At 42.3% G+C, this 15,661-nt stretch overlaps 1 protein-coding gene across 1 annotated transcript in view; it reads right to left on the bottom strand.

Annotated features, from left to right (window-relative positions):
- Positions 1-2,143: 2,143 nt before the first annotated feature.
- vstm4b (V-set and transmembrane domain containing 4b) overlaps positions 2,144-15,661 on the bottom strand; it is a 13,817-nt gene continuing 299 nt past the window's right edge. Inside the window, exons 2-8 of the mRNA XM_080459258.1 lie at positions 14,383-14,790; positions 6,632-6,685; positions 6,364-6,471; positions 6,245-6,278; positions 5,640-5,764; positions 5,308-5,372; positions 2,144-4,374 (exon numbers count right to left, since the gene is read on the bottom strand). Coding sequence (XP_080315384.1) covers positions 4,249-4,374; positions 5,308-5,372; positions 5,640-5,764; positions 6,245-6,278; positions 6,364-6,471; positions 6,632-6,685; positions 14,383-14,790 — 920 coding nt within the window. The 3' untranslated portion in view covers positions 2,144-4,248. The remainder of the gene's footprint in view (positions 4,375-5,307; positions 5,373-5,639; positions 5,765-6,244; positions 6,279-6,363; positions 6,472-6,631; positions 6,686-14,382; positions 14,791-15,661) is intronic.

The raw sequence follows: 15,661 nt of genomic DNA, 5'->3' as shown, positions 1-15,661 counted from the left end.
CTGCGGGTCAGTCTACGGCTTTCTTTAATGCAACGCTTTCCTTCTCAACAGGAGTGTCTTCCAGCATGTTTGCATGGAACCAAACGGTTTTATATCCAATGGCCTGCCTCAGAAGACGTGATTTAATGCCCCTGCTTGTACTGAGCGAAAGTATTGAGGTCTTACTGTGGGACTGAGTGGACTGGACAATCTGATTCCTTCTTTCTGTGACTTCAACTCTCTCAAGTCTTTCATTATCCTTTTTCTTTGTTTGTTTTCTTTAATTCACTGGAGCTATACATTACTGTAACCACACAGGATATGCTATCCAGTAGACTGTGTTTACTATGCATTGTGCTTCTATAGACGGAGATGATGGCGTGCGTGGAACAGCCGGAGCACACACGCATGACATGGCTTCAGCGTTAACAATAGGTTGTTTGTCTGTTTTAGCTGTGACATCACTTGTTTCTTTTTAAAGGAAGTGTCCGCGAAACCAGCTGCTGGTTCGTAGCCGCATCAGTCTTCCAAATGATCCACCTTGCTTCACTCTCACAAACATCCAACGGAAATTTTTTTTCCGGCTTTCATTTCCTCCTTTTTCTCCATTTCAACAAATTCACCCCAACCGAAACAACTTAGATGTTGTTTTTACTGCCAATTATAGTTTATTGCTGTTGGACCACTTCCCCAAAACCCAGGTTATCTACTCTGTGTGTGGTGGTTTTTTTTTGTGGGGGGAAACATTTTTCTAAGGTCTCTGGGGTTTCTTTTGTCTCTCGAATGCGAGGGGGTTCCGTGTTTTCCTTTTCTAAAGTCATTTGGAGGGAGCAGGTAAACTAACCCGAACATTTAAATCTCCCCCCTCTCTCATTACAGCCCTTCCACCGCCACGAGAGTCGCCGACACCCAAATCTGCCTGAAAACTGCTGCAGCCCTCTCACTTCTACTTTTTCTGCTGACACAATAATCTTAAGCAGGAGTCATTCCTGACTGACTGCAAAGCCTGAGTGCTTATTCACTGTTGGAGGAAGCTGGACATGTGGTTTTTTTTGTATTTTTAGAGCCGTTAAACACAAATGCACTGCGATAAACCTGATTGGATCAGTGTAAATATGTTTGCATGAATACACTGGAATCATTTATGATCACCCTGATAGGCTGATTTTCACAAGATAGATCTCCTATAGAAAGTTTTGTTATCCCATTTATCTAATACAGCATTTCAATAAAGCAACATGGAAGTCTGAATAACAATTATTTAGCTTTCCACATCTCTGTACTACATCTTCTACTGTAGGAACTATTTGGCTGAGATGAAGTGATAAATGAACAATGAACCCATAGAAGGATAGAGTTCCCAGTCTCTGCATGTTAGCAGACAGATGGTATCATCATTTAGTCATAAAGGACAAGATAAAGTGACATTTTGACATCATAGTCCTTATTAAAAGTCATCAGATCAACATTTGCATGCATTTTAACCATCTGTCCCCTCAAAAAAAAAAAAACAAACACTAGTGGTTAAAAGCGTTTTCAGTCATATTCAGTGTAATTACTTTGAAAAAAATAAAATGATCATAGAACATTAGTTCTCAATAATTTAAATTCCATTTAATGAGGTAGAACTGTTATAAAGTGGTGTAAAACCCAAGAAAATGGCACATATTTCAGAATATTTGATTGGATAATTGAGGTGTAATGTATCTTCATACTGACTGTACTCTGGTTACATGTCGTGATTACCACGACAACATCTACATAGGCAGAGAAATATTTCTAACATACATCAGACACTGATTGGACCTGTATGATGCAGAAAGGCAGTTTGAAGAAACGTGATTATTTACTGTTCTCTACATGCATGCTTGAACAAAAAATAAAAAGAAGAAACTAATGGAATGCATCCTCAGTATTTCCATGTGTGAGACGATCGTCAACATTGTCGCTGAAAACAAAGCAATTTCCTGTCGATGGTTGTTGTGGAAACAGAGCTTTGACATCTTCAAATAGTTGTCCCTGAACAACCGACTTTGGGTTAAAGTCCTTAATTTACACACATTTCTAATATTAAGCTTTAAAAAGACAACTTCAGTGGTCAGTCAGGACGGACGTCGTCAACGTCCATTCAAAGAGTTTAACCAATAAAAAAACAACGACACTTCATTTGCATTTGGTTCCCTCGTCTACTTTCATATTTATTTCACCCTTAGACACCGAAATGTACAAACTGAACAAGAGCAGAAAACGCTGGAATGTTGGTGGATGTGGAGGTCAGTGGTGGGAAGAGAGAGGGAAACGAGAGAGGAAGAAAGCACAGAGGCGAGTTTCACACACATGGTTCCAGTTATAGCTGACTCCCATTGAGGACAATGTGGTCTGGAAGAAACTTTACATTTCACAGTCTGAGGGCAGTTTGAAAGACACTTCTGCCCACCGCCGAAAGGTCACCTTCAGTCACGTCACTTTGGGCATGCTTAATCCAAAACTGTGCGTCTGAGATGAACATGGGAGAACGACGGCGGAAAGCTGGATCGCGCGAGACAGCGAAGGTCAACCGTGGTTTATGTCGTAATGCTAAAAAAAGTCAGGAGAACAAAACATGTCCAAATGTATAACCGCATTTTAGCCTCACACTGTAATTTTTTTTAGAGAAAACATGTCTTCAATCCATGATATCACACCCGTCTCGACTTATACAGCCTCATCAGCTGTTACCGGGCGGATTATCATTACAACATAGATTTTTGTTTATAACTGAATAACTAAACTTTATACCTTTATATATGGAGCCAAACCCTGCGTCTGAGCACTTTAATTACTGCATTACACTACTGGTTTAAGGGATGGTAAAACTCTTATACATTGAATATAAGCATTTCATCAAAATGTGGGACTCTATCTGCGTGGAAACCTCGCTGAAGATAGCAAGAGTCTCGCCGAGCAGGGGAGGGAGGGATCCGGTGCCTTTGTGTCTGGGTTTCAAGTTCACTGTTTAAAAAAGCTCTCCTTTGCTTTTCCATGCTGGAGTCCAGCGGATCATTAAATGGAAAAAAAAAAGAAAAAAAAAGGGGAGTCCAGGGTGCGTTCACGCTCCACTTCACGGAACGTGAGACGACAACGGGGGCCGTAGCGTACGTTTCCGGGATAGTCGCCAATATGGCCTCTGGTTCTTCTTATCTCCAACAACAAACGTCAAACGTTTTGAAGCTGTGATTGACGTTAATGTGAAACAGGCCAAATGCAGGTCTCATGCCGTCTCAAAGATCAGGTGTCAGAATTGCTTGCAGGTTTTCTGGCTTCGCAGCGCGTGCCTTTCTGTACGAGTCTTCAGCGGTGTTTAGCCCCTCGGTAACTCCACCCTTGTATATATGTATATGCGAGCGCCTGTGTCGCGAACAGTCTGTTTAGTTGATGTTGGCACCAGATGAAAGAGCTTGCAGGGTTGTGCATGCCTGCCTGTTTGGGGGTGGAGGGGTCAGTGGGCTAATTGCCGCATCAACTTGGTGTCGCTGTGGTCATGATGAAGGGCAGTCTAGCCAGACTAAACACCGACACCGTGAAGGAGGTAATGCTGAGCAATTCTAGATTCCTCATAATTCTCACAAAAAACAAGACAAGAATTTATTTATTGCTTTTCTTATGTTGCTTGCCTCCATGTATTTCAGTTGACTAAAATGTTAGAAAGTGAAGTGAGGCACGTTACCTGACGACATGATTTACCTTCGGCGAAGCCCCGCCTCCAAACACAAACTGACCCATAGCATTCAACTACCCATTCAGCTTTTGTTTCTTATAACGTCCATCGCAAAAAAAACAAAACAAACAAACAAACAAACAAAAAACCAAGGATGTTTGCTATTGTGTATCTTTTTTTTTCTTTCAAAATCACACATAGCAGCATTGCTCATCACAAACCAGCCTGCAGGTCAGAACATCCACCTTCTTACTCTCATAACACACAGACAACACAGGACAAAAAAACAGGTGTGGGGGAAATTTTTTTTTAAGAAATTCTCCAGTAGATAAAAAAAAGAAAAGCATGTCTCATTTCTTCTTATAAAAAGTATCAAAGTTCATATAAAATCATATGTACAATTACACATTCACTCTTCACAAACCATTTGAATACACAACAAGGCAGATTATAAATAGACATCATTTGTAACACAAGGCACAGTTTACTAGTGGTGTGTGTGTGTGTGTGTGTGTGTGTGTGTGTGTGTGTGTGTGTGTGTGTGTGTGTGTGTGTGTGTATGTGCTCTCTTCTTATAGCTGTTGCTCTCCAAACAGTATCTGAGCGTACACGGTGCCGTTACATGACGCTTTGGGCTCTGGAATCGGCTTCACCAGATCCAGTTCCGCGTAGGTCAGATTCTCCTCCACTATCTTCGGCTGAAGACAAAGAGAGGGGTATGAGAAAAGATAATGATGGGGTTATGAACGGGAGAGGGAGTTGCTGGAAAAAGGAGGTTAAGAAAGAAAAAATGATGTGGGACTCCATTAAGCTAATTACAGGGCTGAGGATGCTGCGGATTTACCGTCGGGGTAAAGACCTGGGTTTGGTAAATGGCAGCAGACTGTGTGCAGACGCTACCTTAAGGAGCTTCTCGGTCGAGGCTGCCAAAGAACTTTTTAAGCATCCTGCAGTATTTGGTGCCATTAAAATACCAAGTTACCACATATTGCATTCCAGTGACCTTTTAAAATTGAACCGGGGTTATGTGGCATGCTTTATGAGTATTTCGTCACTATTTTTGTTTTTTTTTAGCAGACGTTGCTGTCAAATGGGGAGCTTTTTTGTGAGTTGGTAGAACAACACTACCAATAGGTCTACCAATGAGCAAAGCCCTTGGGTTCCGCTTGCATCACAATGTGAAAACAGAAAACTTCCATTGCGTTTCGTGTCTCCATTTCTACGACCACGGTACTCGGAGCCACTGAAAGTGCAACTTTTTGAAAAAGCTCCAAGTCGCTGGACAATGACAACAATGGCGGCCTGCGGAGTGTCATGACTCCCAGTCCATATTCTCCTGGGACTTGATGGATTTTTAGTTGAGAGTCACCCAGTGTAGTAATCCAAGTTCGTCATCTGTCCATGTGAATGTCTGTGTACTCGACTTGTTAATGTTCATCGCACTAAATACATTGTTTTCAACGTTTCTGCTGTTTCCATGTAAACGGACATTTTTTTTAAATCATTCCCACGTAAACGTGAAACGTTCAGTCATTTAAACCAGGGAGAAATCACTTATTTCAAATCTGTACAAAAATGAAACGTGACAATTAAAGCGAGCGATGGGATAAACAGGAATGAATGCAACTCACCAGCACTACTTTTCTTGGCTGAGGTTTTAATAGTTTGGGTTTCCGCGTTTTGTCTCCAATGGGAGCTGTGGGCACAAAATCAATCGGTAAGCAAACACGATGTCTGTGTAATTAATTATGTGAACAAGGGCTGTGAGATTTATCGCAAATTGCTTGTTTTTGCAAAATCAAAACCTACCGTAACTTTTCAAACTTGTGTGCTGTCTGCATGTATTCATGTCATTTTGTGTTTTAACTGATGTGTGATGAATATAAAAGTAAATCAGACTAATACAACAGCGAACTTTTCCCAATATGCTTCAGCTCAGAATGTTCCCATGACTAATATTTACCTTTTGCTGGTACCTCTGGTGGTATCTCCTCCTGGTAGTCTCTGCTCCTTTTCTTCCGGTACCTCCTCTCCTTCTTGGGTAGAGCAGGAGACACACTGACCACACTAGTGACCGTCTCTCCTGAGCTGCAGTGGAACCACATTAGAAAAGATTCAGTACATTCTTGTACTTATTTGGCAACAATTACTTCTTGGACAGAGATAGTTTAGGTTATTCAAAGTGGAGTTGGAAGCACATCAGTAGAGTATTATCTCTAACTCTGCCTGCAACAATAAATCACATATTGCGATTCCATTCTGACGACATGCTGATGCCCATCTACTGCAGGTAGACAATCCTTTCGTTAACATCTTCATTAAAAATAATTAGGAATTTCAACCGAAGACAGCGCGAGTGTATTTCAGGCCAGCTTTGAGATGTAATCACCATCTTTATATGACATTTAGAAATTGTTCTGGTTAAAAAAAAATGGATTTGTAAATAGTTCACACACCACGGAGTCCTGGTAATGTGCACAGCAGCATGAATGCGTCGCACAAGATGCAAACCAAATATTGTCGTTTTCTTCGTGGAAGGTATTAAAGTAATAAGCTCAAAAATCGTACCTGTTCTGAGGACTTTTCACCAGGTGGTAGTTATCTGCAGAGATGCACCACATATTAGAGCGGAGACACAATGAGGAAGACTGAACATACGAGTCACATTCGCCGACATCGCTGCTGACCTTTTAGCCTCTGCTTCCTCTGTATGATCTGGCAGGTTACCGTCACGGTGAACATGCACATGCACAGCAGGCCCACGGAGCAGATCAGCACGGCACACAGGTACACGTCTGAAAACACACATAACATGTCAGAATTAGGAATGTATACTTCCCCGTATGAAAACATCTGAAAATAAAGAAAGGTATTTTGAGCCACTGTAGTGTTTCTCTTTGGTTTGGGATAATTTTGCAAAACAAAGACACACACACTAAAAATACCTCGACTTACCTTCGAACAAGGTCCACAGACTTTCTTTGGCCTTGGTCGCTGGTAGGATGTGCACTATGAAGGAAAAAAAAAAAAAGAAGAAGGGAGAAACACGTGAGGTCGGCTGTGGCTTCTTTCCCGTCTGATTACACGTTAGATGGAGTTTAAATAAAGTCAAACGTAGGAAGAGAAGGAGTCTTGAGCTGGTCTCCTCCCTGCTTGGTCGTGTCTCTGACTCACTGTCCACGAGGCTCAAGCTCGAAATGCCTCATTAACCCCAGACATCGGTTAACTTGGGGTTATGCATCATCGTAAACTTTAGCCTCACACTTTGGTCGTCTTCTCTACAATCAGAACAAACCCCGGCCTGATTTCATGCAAAGATCAAGGAGTGTCTTGTTTATCGATGAACATATTCGATTTTAGGCTGAAGTCAATCAGAAGAAGTGGCACAAAATGACAGATTTGAAAGCAAACGTCGTACGCAGGGTTGAAAACCAAACCGTTAAACAGCCAGCACCGCTTTGTGTCAAGGCCTGTTCACATTATCCTCACAACATAGCTTCCGTATGCTTCAACATTGGGATGAACGTAAATTTCACAATTTTGACCCCACCTTTATCTTAAATATCTACATGTTCTGTTCTCTACGAGGCAACAAAAAAGAAGATAAGTATGTTATCAGTGTTATCAGGGGGCAGTGTTGAGAGTATAAGCAACTAATAAATGTCAGTGTCCAGAGAACAGATGTGAGACACTTTGAGGTCTTTAATAGCCTCACAGACCAACATTAGTGCTACTTCTTCTTGGTATTTAGCCCATATGCCCACTCATTTGTCCAAATCCTCCAGACTGCAGCAGTCTTGTACGATTGCTGAGCTGGTGCCAGGAAGCTCCTGCAGTGACACCCACAAGTGCATCTTGAAATACCCCAAACCAGCAGCAGCTAAGGACGAGCCGGCTCGCCGCCACGCCCGCGGAGACCTTCCCACATGTGAGACTGTCCAACCAACAAACCAGCAAGTACGCCAGTGAGACGGCCTCGGGTAATCCAGAAGCTACATTATCTGGAAAAAACTACACGCAATAAGCTTTTCTCTGTGGTCAAATCTTCCTCTGAACGTTCCTTTGTGAAGAGATAGAAGGCTGACTCGGTATACTAACTAGCCACTTCGCTTCCTGCGTGATATGTACTAGTTGTTTGGAAGATGTGCTATAGGACCGAATTAGCATTTAATATACTTGTTTGTCTACTTGATATTGACTGAGTCTTGGTTTAGGTGACCTTAACTACAGCAGTGATGTCTACTGTTAAATTATTTTTTTTAATTTTAGGACCACATACTGAACACTACAAATGGCAGGATGACTCAGCAGAGTGAAATACAGCATTGGAATCGTCTGAGGTTTTCTGTACTCCGTTGCTATGCTTAATTACTCCATTTTCGGCAGTGTCATTTGTTTTTGTATAGGAGCTAAGTCATCAGGGCCTGTTCTGAAGGTATCAACATGATTTGAGCTCCAATTATTCAGGAAACCTGCAGTGAAGTGTCCCTTTGTATAACTCTGTAGCTTCAAAGTTACTTTTGTTTCAGAAAGGTTCCCAACCCCCGAGTTATCGAGTGCAATTTCATGTATTCGTAATATTCCATGATATTTTCGAGAAAGGGCCAATTAAACATAAACATTTGGCCGCAGTTGGCCTGCAGGCCGTAGCTTGGACACCTCTTGCTTATGAAAACCATAAACTCCTAGAAGTCTGAAAATGGAGCTTCTTTGCCGTTGATTTATTACAAAAGTCACGATAAATTATTCCCCGAGCAAATCTTGAGAGTGTCGATGACATCTATGTGGTGTTTTTTTTTCTGTGTGGGCCTTCGTCAGAGCAGCAGCTGCACATGCTGGAAGACGCTGAAACTGGATAAATCTGGTGGGCTGCCTGCCATAAAACCATCTTTTATCCTCATCTGAAAAACCTCTTCTTTATACTGCGACTTCTGAATGGTTGAAGATGAGATCTGACAACAGTGGAAACATTCTTCCCCCACTTTTTTTCCCCTTAATTCATCCAAAGGCACAAAGCTGCACTCAATTACTTACTGTATTCTCCACTTGTGCCAGTAAACATCAACACACAGACATGAACTGGACTCAATAATGACTCTGTGATTGAATCAGTCGCTGCTTTAATTGACTGTATTATAAATGACGAGATGAATGTAAGCACACAGTCTCTTTCTGTGTCCCAACAGAGCTTCAGATAATCCACCCTGCAGTTTCATGTTGTCTCTTTGGAACTTTCCCTTTAAATACAGGCATGTTTTCTGTACACTCTGTCCTCTTTATGAGCGTAAACACAAGCTTAAGTTGTTGGCTTCTTTTTATGTCATTTGTCTTCTTACATTTCTTGCTGCACAACCTCTAAAACTCTGTTTTTTGTGGTTTTCATCATCATTTTTCTTTATGCTATACTTAAACCGAACCACATCCTTATACCCCGAAGAAGCAAGGCATTGCATTTGCGCCCGATCGCCCACGTGTGCTATAGAAATACCTATGGGCTCAGTTTGTTTATGCCAAGAGGAGGTCTTGTCCGCACTGTGCCGAACTGTCTGACCTCCACGAACATGTTTATTATAGCAGCAGTAAGTGGAGTAATGGGGGTTTTGTGGAATTGTGGAAACACCTGGCCACCTGGTGGTTTCCTGACGCGTGAATTCCATTAGTTCGACGTCACAGAAAGTAACGCACTCACGTGCACATAAAAAAGAAAGAAATCTCGGCTATCTGCTTCGTGTCATTGGAAGTGTGGTCCCGCAGGAGGGTTTGAACCTTTCAGACGCTGAGCTGATGTAGATCATAGCTGTCGACTGCTGCTCCGTTCAGATTTCCTGTGTTTTTAGAGCCTCGGCTTGTCTATTACAATCCCTCCAATACAGAGCTGTACATATCACAGGGATCCTGCATGTGCATAGAGCAGGGGCGTCAAATATAAGGCCTGTGGGACATAACTGGACCGCAAGACTCTCCAATTTGACCACCATACCACCAAACAAATTATAGAATTTCAAAGTAAACATTCACGCTTTTTGGACTTTTCACTGTGTTTGGCACCAGAAGTCTTCATTAAAATTGGCTTTATGTTGAGATTGTAGCCATTTTCTGTGGTAGTAGTTCGTTTTTTGTGTGAAAATATATACATTTTCATCATGTATGTACTCTGCGTCACAACAAAGAAAAACTCTAAAAGTTCAACTTTATAGGTAATTATGGCATTATTTTTATCAGTCAGGTCCACTCAAGATGTAATTGGGATGTGTATGTGGCACCTGAACTCCAATCTTTTTGTCTCCACTGGCCAATACGTTCCATAAAATGACCTGCTCTTTCTGTTTGATTCATGGGAGTAGCTGACTGTGAGTGAACTCAGGTCACAACTTCCGTCATGGGACAAATAATCCCAAACAGTTACAACTACAGAAAAAGAAACCTAACATGCACAGAGAGAACAGGCAAACATCTTATAGAAGGCTTCTGTCCTTTGGAATTAGGCAAGGCGGATAAACTACATCACTGTGTGGCTCAAACCAACTTGAATAATATTTTCACCACAGGGATTTCCATGCAGGTGTCGACTTCCACAACCTGCTAACCAAAGAAGGAGCTCCTTGTCACCTTCAAGTATTTGTGTTTTTTTTTTTAATGCCCTAATTGCAGTATTCATCTGAAAAGGGTTAACGTAAGCTTTCTCGTTATTATCACAGAAACCATAATGGACCGGCACTTCCTCAGATGAAAATAGCTCTCCACATCCTGCACCGCAAAAGGTTAAGAGCCAGACACGAGCCGGCTGCCCACAACGACTGTCGCTGCCGGCCTCACTTTCCTCCGCACAACTATCTCTTGTTCCTTTTCTGCTGAGTCTTTCTGGACTCCCCGTCTGCTCTACTTTCGGGGAGGGAAACTCCTCGTCGGGGCCAATGTCAACAGCTGTCAGCAGGGACTGGCTGCGCGTCTGCCCGGGGCTCAGACTTGGCTGAGGACGCCACGAAAGTCGCAGCCCGAAGGAACGTTTCCATGGAAAATGCGGTGCGAGAAATGCGGGGCAGGAGGGTGAAGAAGTGTTTTAAAGTGAAGCTTCGTCGTATGGATAGTCACTAACTACTATTAAAAAAAAAAAAGTCATGCCTGAAAAATGGCTGTGCAAAATTCTCACTCCAATTAATAACATTATCTGTTGACGTATTTTTACTTTCTTTTTTTCAAAATGCAAAGTGAAGACGAGAAAGCAAACCTACTACCTAAAGTGGCCCCACACCCCCCGTGTTTATCCTGTAACCTCATTCCGATGCTATCTTGTTGAGACAGACCTTCTGTGGGAAACACTTTAGCACTCCCAGGACCCACTGTTTCTCCTCACACTTCTTGATGACGTTGGTTTTCACGTCTAAGGCCCGTCTGACGTCTTTCTGATGGTTGATTACCTCAAAGCTCAGTGGCACTTTTACCCCAAAAACTTTACGTGTGCTATTAGAATTCCAGCAGGAAAAATGAAAAGCTCGTGTCTGAGCCTTGAAGGTGTGGTAACCTCAGCACTGCCATAAGGACCATGGTAAATGGACTAGTTTTAAGACAGTGGGAGTTCCTTATTGCACATTAACGGATCTGTGCAACAGGCAAATAATCAGGAAGTCAAATACAGTCCATTCATGCAGAGTTCCAGTTTTTGCGTTCTGGCTTTCGGCTCAGATTTCCTCGCATGAAGGGGAACAGGTATCGGCACTCCTTCGCCCCTGGACCAAATTTAACCAAACTTTATTTATATAACGCTTTTAGTATTAAACATACTAACAAGTACAACGTGCTTCACAGGGTAAAAACATGAATAATTGAATGAATAAGATTTCTACAATCCTATAACAGGTTAAAAACATTAAAAGGGGACATTGGTCAAAACCCTTATTAAAAAGGAAGCTTTGAGCCTGCTTTTAAAAACATGAACAGCCCTAAGTTCTTTATTTATGGTGAGGATGATTAAAAGGCCGGTGCTGGAGGACCTGAGGGTATGCAATGGTGTATAAGATAAACGTAAAACTGTAAGATAAGAAGGCACAAGATCATTAAGACCTTTAAAAACAATAAAAAAAAAAAGAACACTCCCTAAAAGACACAGGGAGTCAATGCAATGCCTTTAAAATCCACTGTATTATACCACTTGGATTTTTAAGTATTGTATGCCATGTATGTTTTTGAATTCCATATATGTGCGTTCTTTTAGTTTCACTGCAACATTAATTCCCCGACAGGGACACAAATAAAAACGGAACTGATCTGCAAGAACAATTAGAGTCAAACTCAATAACAGAACTTGAAACTTCACAGCCTTCTAGGGTCTACAAATCTGTCACCACTGTGAATCAAGTAGGAAAGACTGCTTCTGTTTTTTCTTTGAAAGTCGCAGGGATTTCGCTGCAGCATCTGACACCGTTCGATGTGTCATCCGTTCCGCTGTGCGAAGGTCTCAAGTGCCAGCAAGAGGCACTGAAACCTCGCGCTCTCGCTCTGCTCTCCTTCCAAGCCCAGTGATTCAGTCAGAGCCACGGCGACTTATGGGGATGGAGGAGCCTTTTATCTCCAGGCCTGGTCCTACGGGGTGACATTTCCCTCCCTAAATCAAAAGCAGCACGCCGCTCGGGTTCACTGAGCCCAGTGCTGCAGCGTCTTCAGCCAGATGAATGACATCACTGGGTTGTGGTCAGAGAAACTGCTGCTACTGGAGACACAGAATTGCTCCCCGAGGACTAATAGCTATCGCCGGTTGAGTGTCCTCTGTGCAAATCTGTATGTTTGAACATCAACTTTTGCTTTGAATCTGAGTTGCTTTAAAAAATGTGTCACACGGTTCGAGTTAATAGAGGAGACCTTGCTTCTTTTTTTTCCAGAGTTGTCAATAATGAAACGGAACTATTTTATGCAGCAAGAAGCAGCTCTGCCACCGACTTCTGCTGCTGGCACGCAAATCTCAATCCTACATCTGCTTTAACTTCTTGGCGTTCGCACTACTATCAAAACAGCATTTGTCATTGTTTCTGTTGTGGTTGGAGAGAGGGCTGGTAAATCTCTGCTTTCACACCGTCAAGAGCAGTGATGTCATTTTGTTGAAAGCTCGCCACAAAAAACTCAGCGTCTGCAAGATATGATGAAGCTACGGCGTGAACCAACGATTTATAGCTCTGGAGGCCCATTTTTAACGGAGACGTCAAACCATTCAAGCAATAAAAAGCTCTTTTTTGTACTTCATATATGCATTTGTCATTCTTGAGTTTAAGTAGCAACTGTTTTTCTTACTACTCCATTATAAATGACACAGCAGACTTGCTGTTAAACATTTTTAAACTACAATAGGAGCTGTGGTTACTGAAGAATTGTAAAACACAATGAGGTATAGAAGATACACATCTCAATATGTCCAGTCACTTACAACCTGCATGACCTCTGGAAGTCCTGCTCTTCATTAGTAAGTGGGAACTCAAGTGGTAATTTAACCAATGAAGCATCTCTAAGTTCATGAAACTTGTTGTTTTTGAGCTTGACTTGACATTATTTGCGAACTTATCCGCACACACAAAAACCATGAAAGACACATACGGGAGATATTGTTGTTGAGCACGAAATGTTTAACCAAAAGTTTTTCTAATCTAATCAACAGCAGAACAAGTATGACCCTCTGTGCTCAGCGCTGCCCCCTACATGAGGTAAAAGTACTGATGGCCTCATGTTAGTCTTACTGATCTGATGTGAAAACACACTGAAAAGGCTCCAGTACTTTATAAATACCCGTGAAATATAGGTGAGGACACATAATAAAGGTTTCGACAAACAATAGTAAGAAATATTGAGACAGCAAAAGACACATGCTCGAGGAACAGCCCATTTTATGCTTTAGGTCTCAGCGCCTTATCTGGCAAGTCTCACTGCTATTCTGCCATTCAAACATAAATTTGTTGCCTTTTAGCACCAAAATCCATTGAATCAATTTGAAATTGTACAGAAATTGCATTTATAGTTGTAATTTCTGCAAACAAGGTGAAGAAGGTTTGAGCTTTTCACTCAACGTTTGAACAGTGATTGAGTTAAAAATGACTCCTTGAAATGAATCGCGGATTAATTTTTGAGGTGAAGTAGTGAAACGTTTCCTCCACTCATGTATGAATTCATTATTTCTATGTTGGCTGTGTAGAGCGGGTCTCTGATAAGAGGACCTGACATTTGTGGGTGATTTTTGGATGCCAAATACTAAAAGCACAAAGTAAAGTCAATCTAATAAAAGAAAATGAGTGTGAGAGTAAATGTGAGAGATTGTGAAGTATTTCATACTTTTAATCGCTTAATATTAAGATTCTTAACAGCTTCCTTTAATGTAGTTCTTTTATTCTTTGTGAAGCACTGTGAACTGCCCTGTGTCTGAATGGATTTCTATCAAAGACTTTGCCTTGCCTTATAACACATGCCAATTATGTTTCTCAGTGCTTATGTCAGTGTGTCACTATGTGCTTGCTCCTGTTAATGATGTACACTATGAGGATTGGGGATTAATCCTCACACAGCAGCTGGCTGTTATTGTAACAGTAGATTATTGGTTTGTTGTTCAGAAGAGTGTCGGGGGAAATTCATTGCATCCAAATAAGAGGTAGTCTACTGTGACTCCACTCTGCTGTGTTGGCTTTAATCTAATCCTTTAAGAAACAAGCCAATTCATGCAGCTCTCTCACCTCTGAGCTCCGTGGCGGCAGTGCAGTTGGACGAAGCCTTCCAGCGGGCCTGGTGCTTTTTAAACTCCTGCACCCGACACATGTAGAGCCCCCGATCTTCCTCCGACACGTTCAAAATGAGCAAGTCGAAGACCTTCCCCTGCTTGACGACTGTCAGCTTCAGTTTGGGCCACGGGAAACTCTTGGTGTAGTTGCCATAGAAACGTGCTTTCCTCATGTTGACTCGGGCGATGAGGAGCTCGTCCTCCGGTCTGTCCGTGCCCGCTGGCAGAAAGGTCCATTTAACCACCGGCAAAGCTGCATTCCGCCGTCGCTGCGACACGACGCAGGTCAGGGTGATGTTCTGACCCTCCTGGGCCACCGTGAAGGGGTAGGGAGTGATGGTGACGTTGATGGCCAAACACAAATCTGGAAAGCGCACAAGTTGGTTTAGAATTTGTGTTTTGGAAACGAGTTATACCTTTGTGTGGATTTATTTCAGAGATTTTGACTGATACGACCGGTCTGGAGACTACAGCGTAAATATCTTGGTCTTGTTTCGGCCCCTTAAAGACAAACTACCAAATGACCGTGGAACCAGGAAGTTGGTTGAGATCCTGAGATTGGTGAGACCATTTTAATTTCTTTTTTAACTGGACCCTGACTTTCACAGTTACTTTCACTGAAACCTAATGGCTTAAACATGGTGTCTGTCAGTGGAAGTGATGCGCGACTGACTCCTGATGACAAAGGCACTGGGAAAAAAACAGAACAACAAACCCAGCCTGTGAAACCCACACGGCCCGGGACTCAACAGGAAGTTTGTTGTTGCTCAACAACTTGTCTTCCCACTCTCGGCGTTGGCCCTGTTGTTTTTGGCGCCGCTGTGGACATACGTGGGCCACGTATTGACTTTATTGCGGCATATGTCGCATGGTAATGTGTAACACATCCGCTTTTTCAAGCTTCGGGCCAGATTCATCATCCACACTTTCCACGGTCACAAAAGCAGATGCTTTTAGCACAAGTCGCTGGGTCCTTTAACGCTTTGAAATTTTGGGTTTGATCGACAAAAAACTAAACAATGCAAGTATAGCGCAGAGCGGGAAAAGTGCTGCTGGTCGTCTAAAGTGCTATGAGTTACCATGAAGGTGAAACTGCAAAGCTTAGTTTTGCTTTCAAACATTTGCAGGAAAACCACCAATTTTCACTCCGGGATTCCCTTTCATCTGTGCAAACACGTGTCACACTGGAAAACAGGTTATTAACTTTCCCAAATCCATCCAGGACTGCAGGCAAA

Source organism: Lipophrys pholis, assembly GCF_963383615.2.
Source record: "Lipophrys pholis genome assembly, chromosome: 1".
Taxonomy (NCBI): domain Eukaryota; kingdom Metazoa; phylum Chordata; class Actinopteri; order Blenniiformes; family Blenniidae; genus Lipophrys; species Lipophrys pholis.
This window is presented reverse-complemented; position numbering and strand designations above follow the sequence as displayed.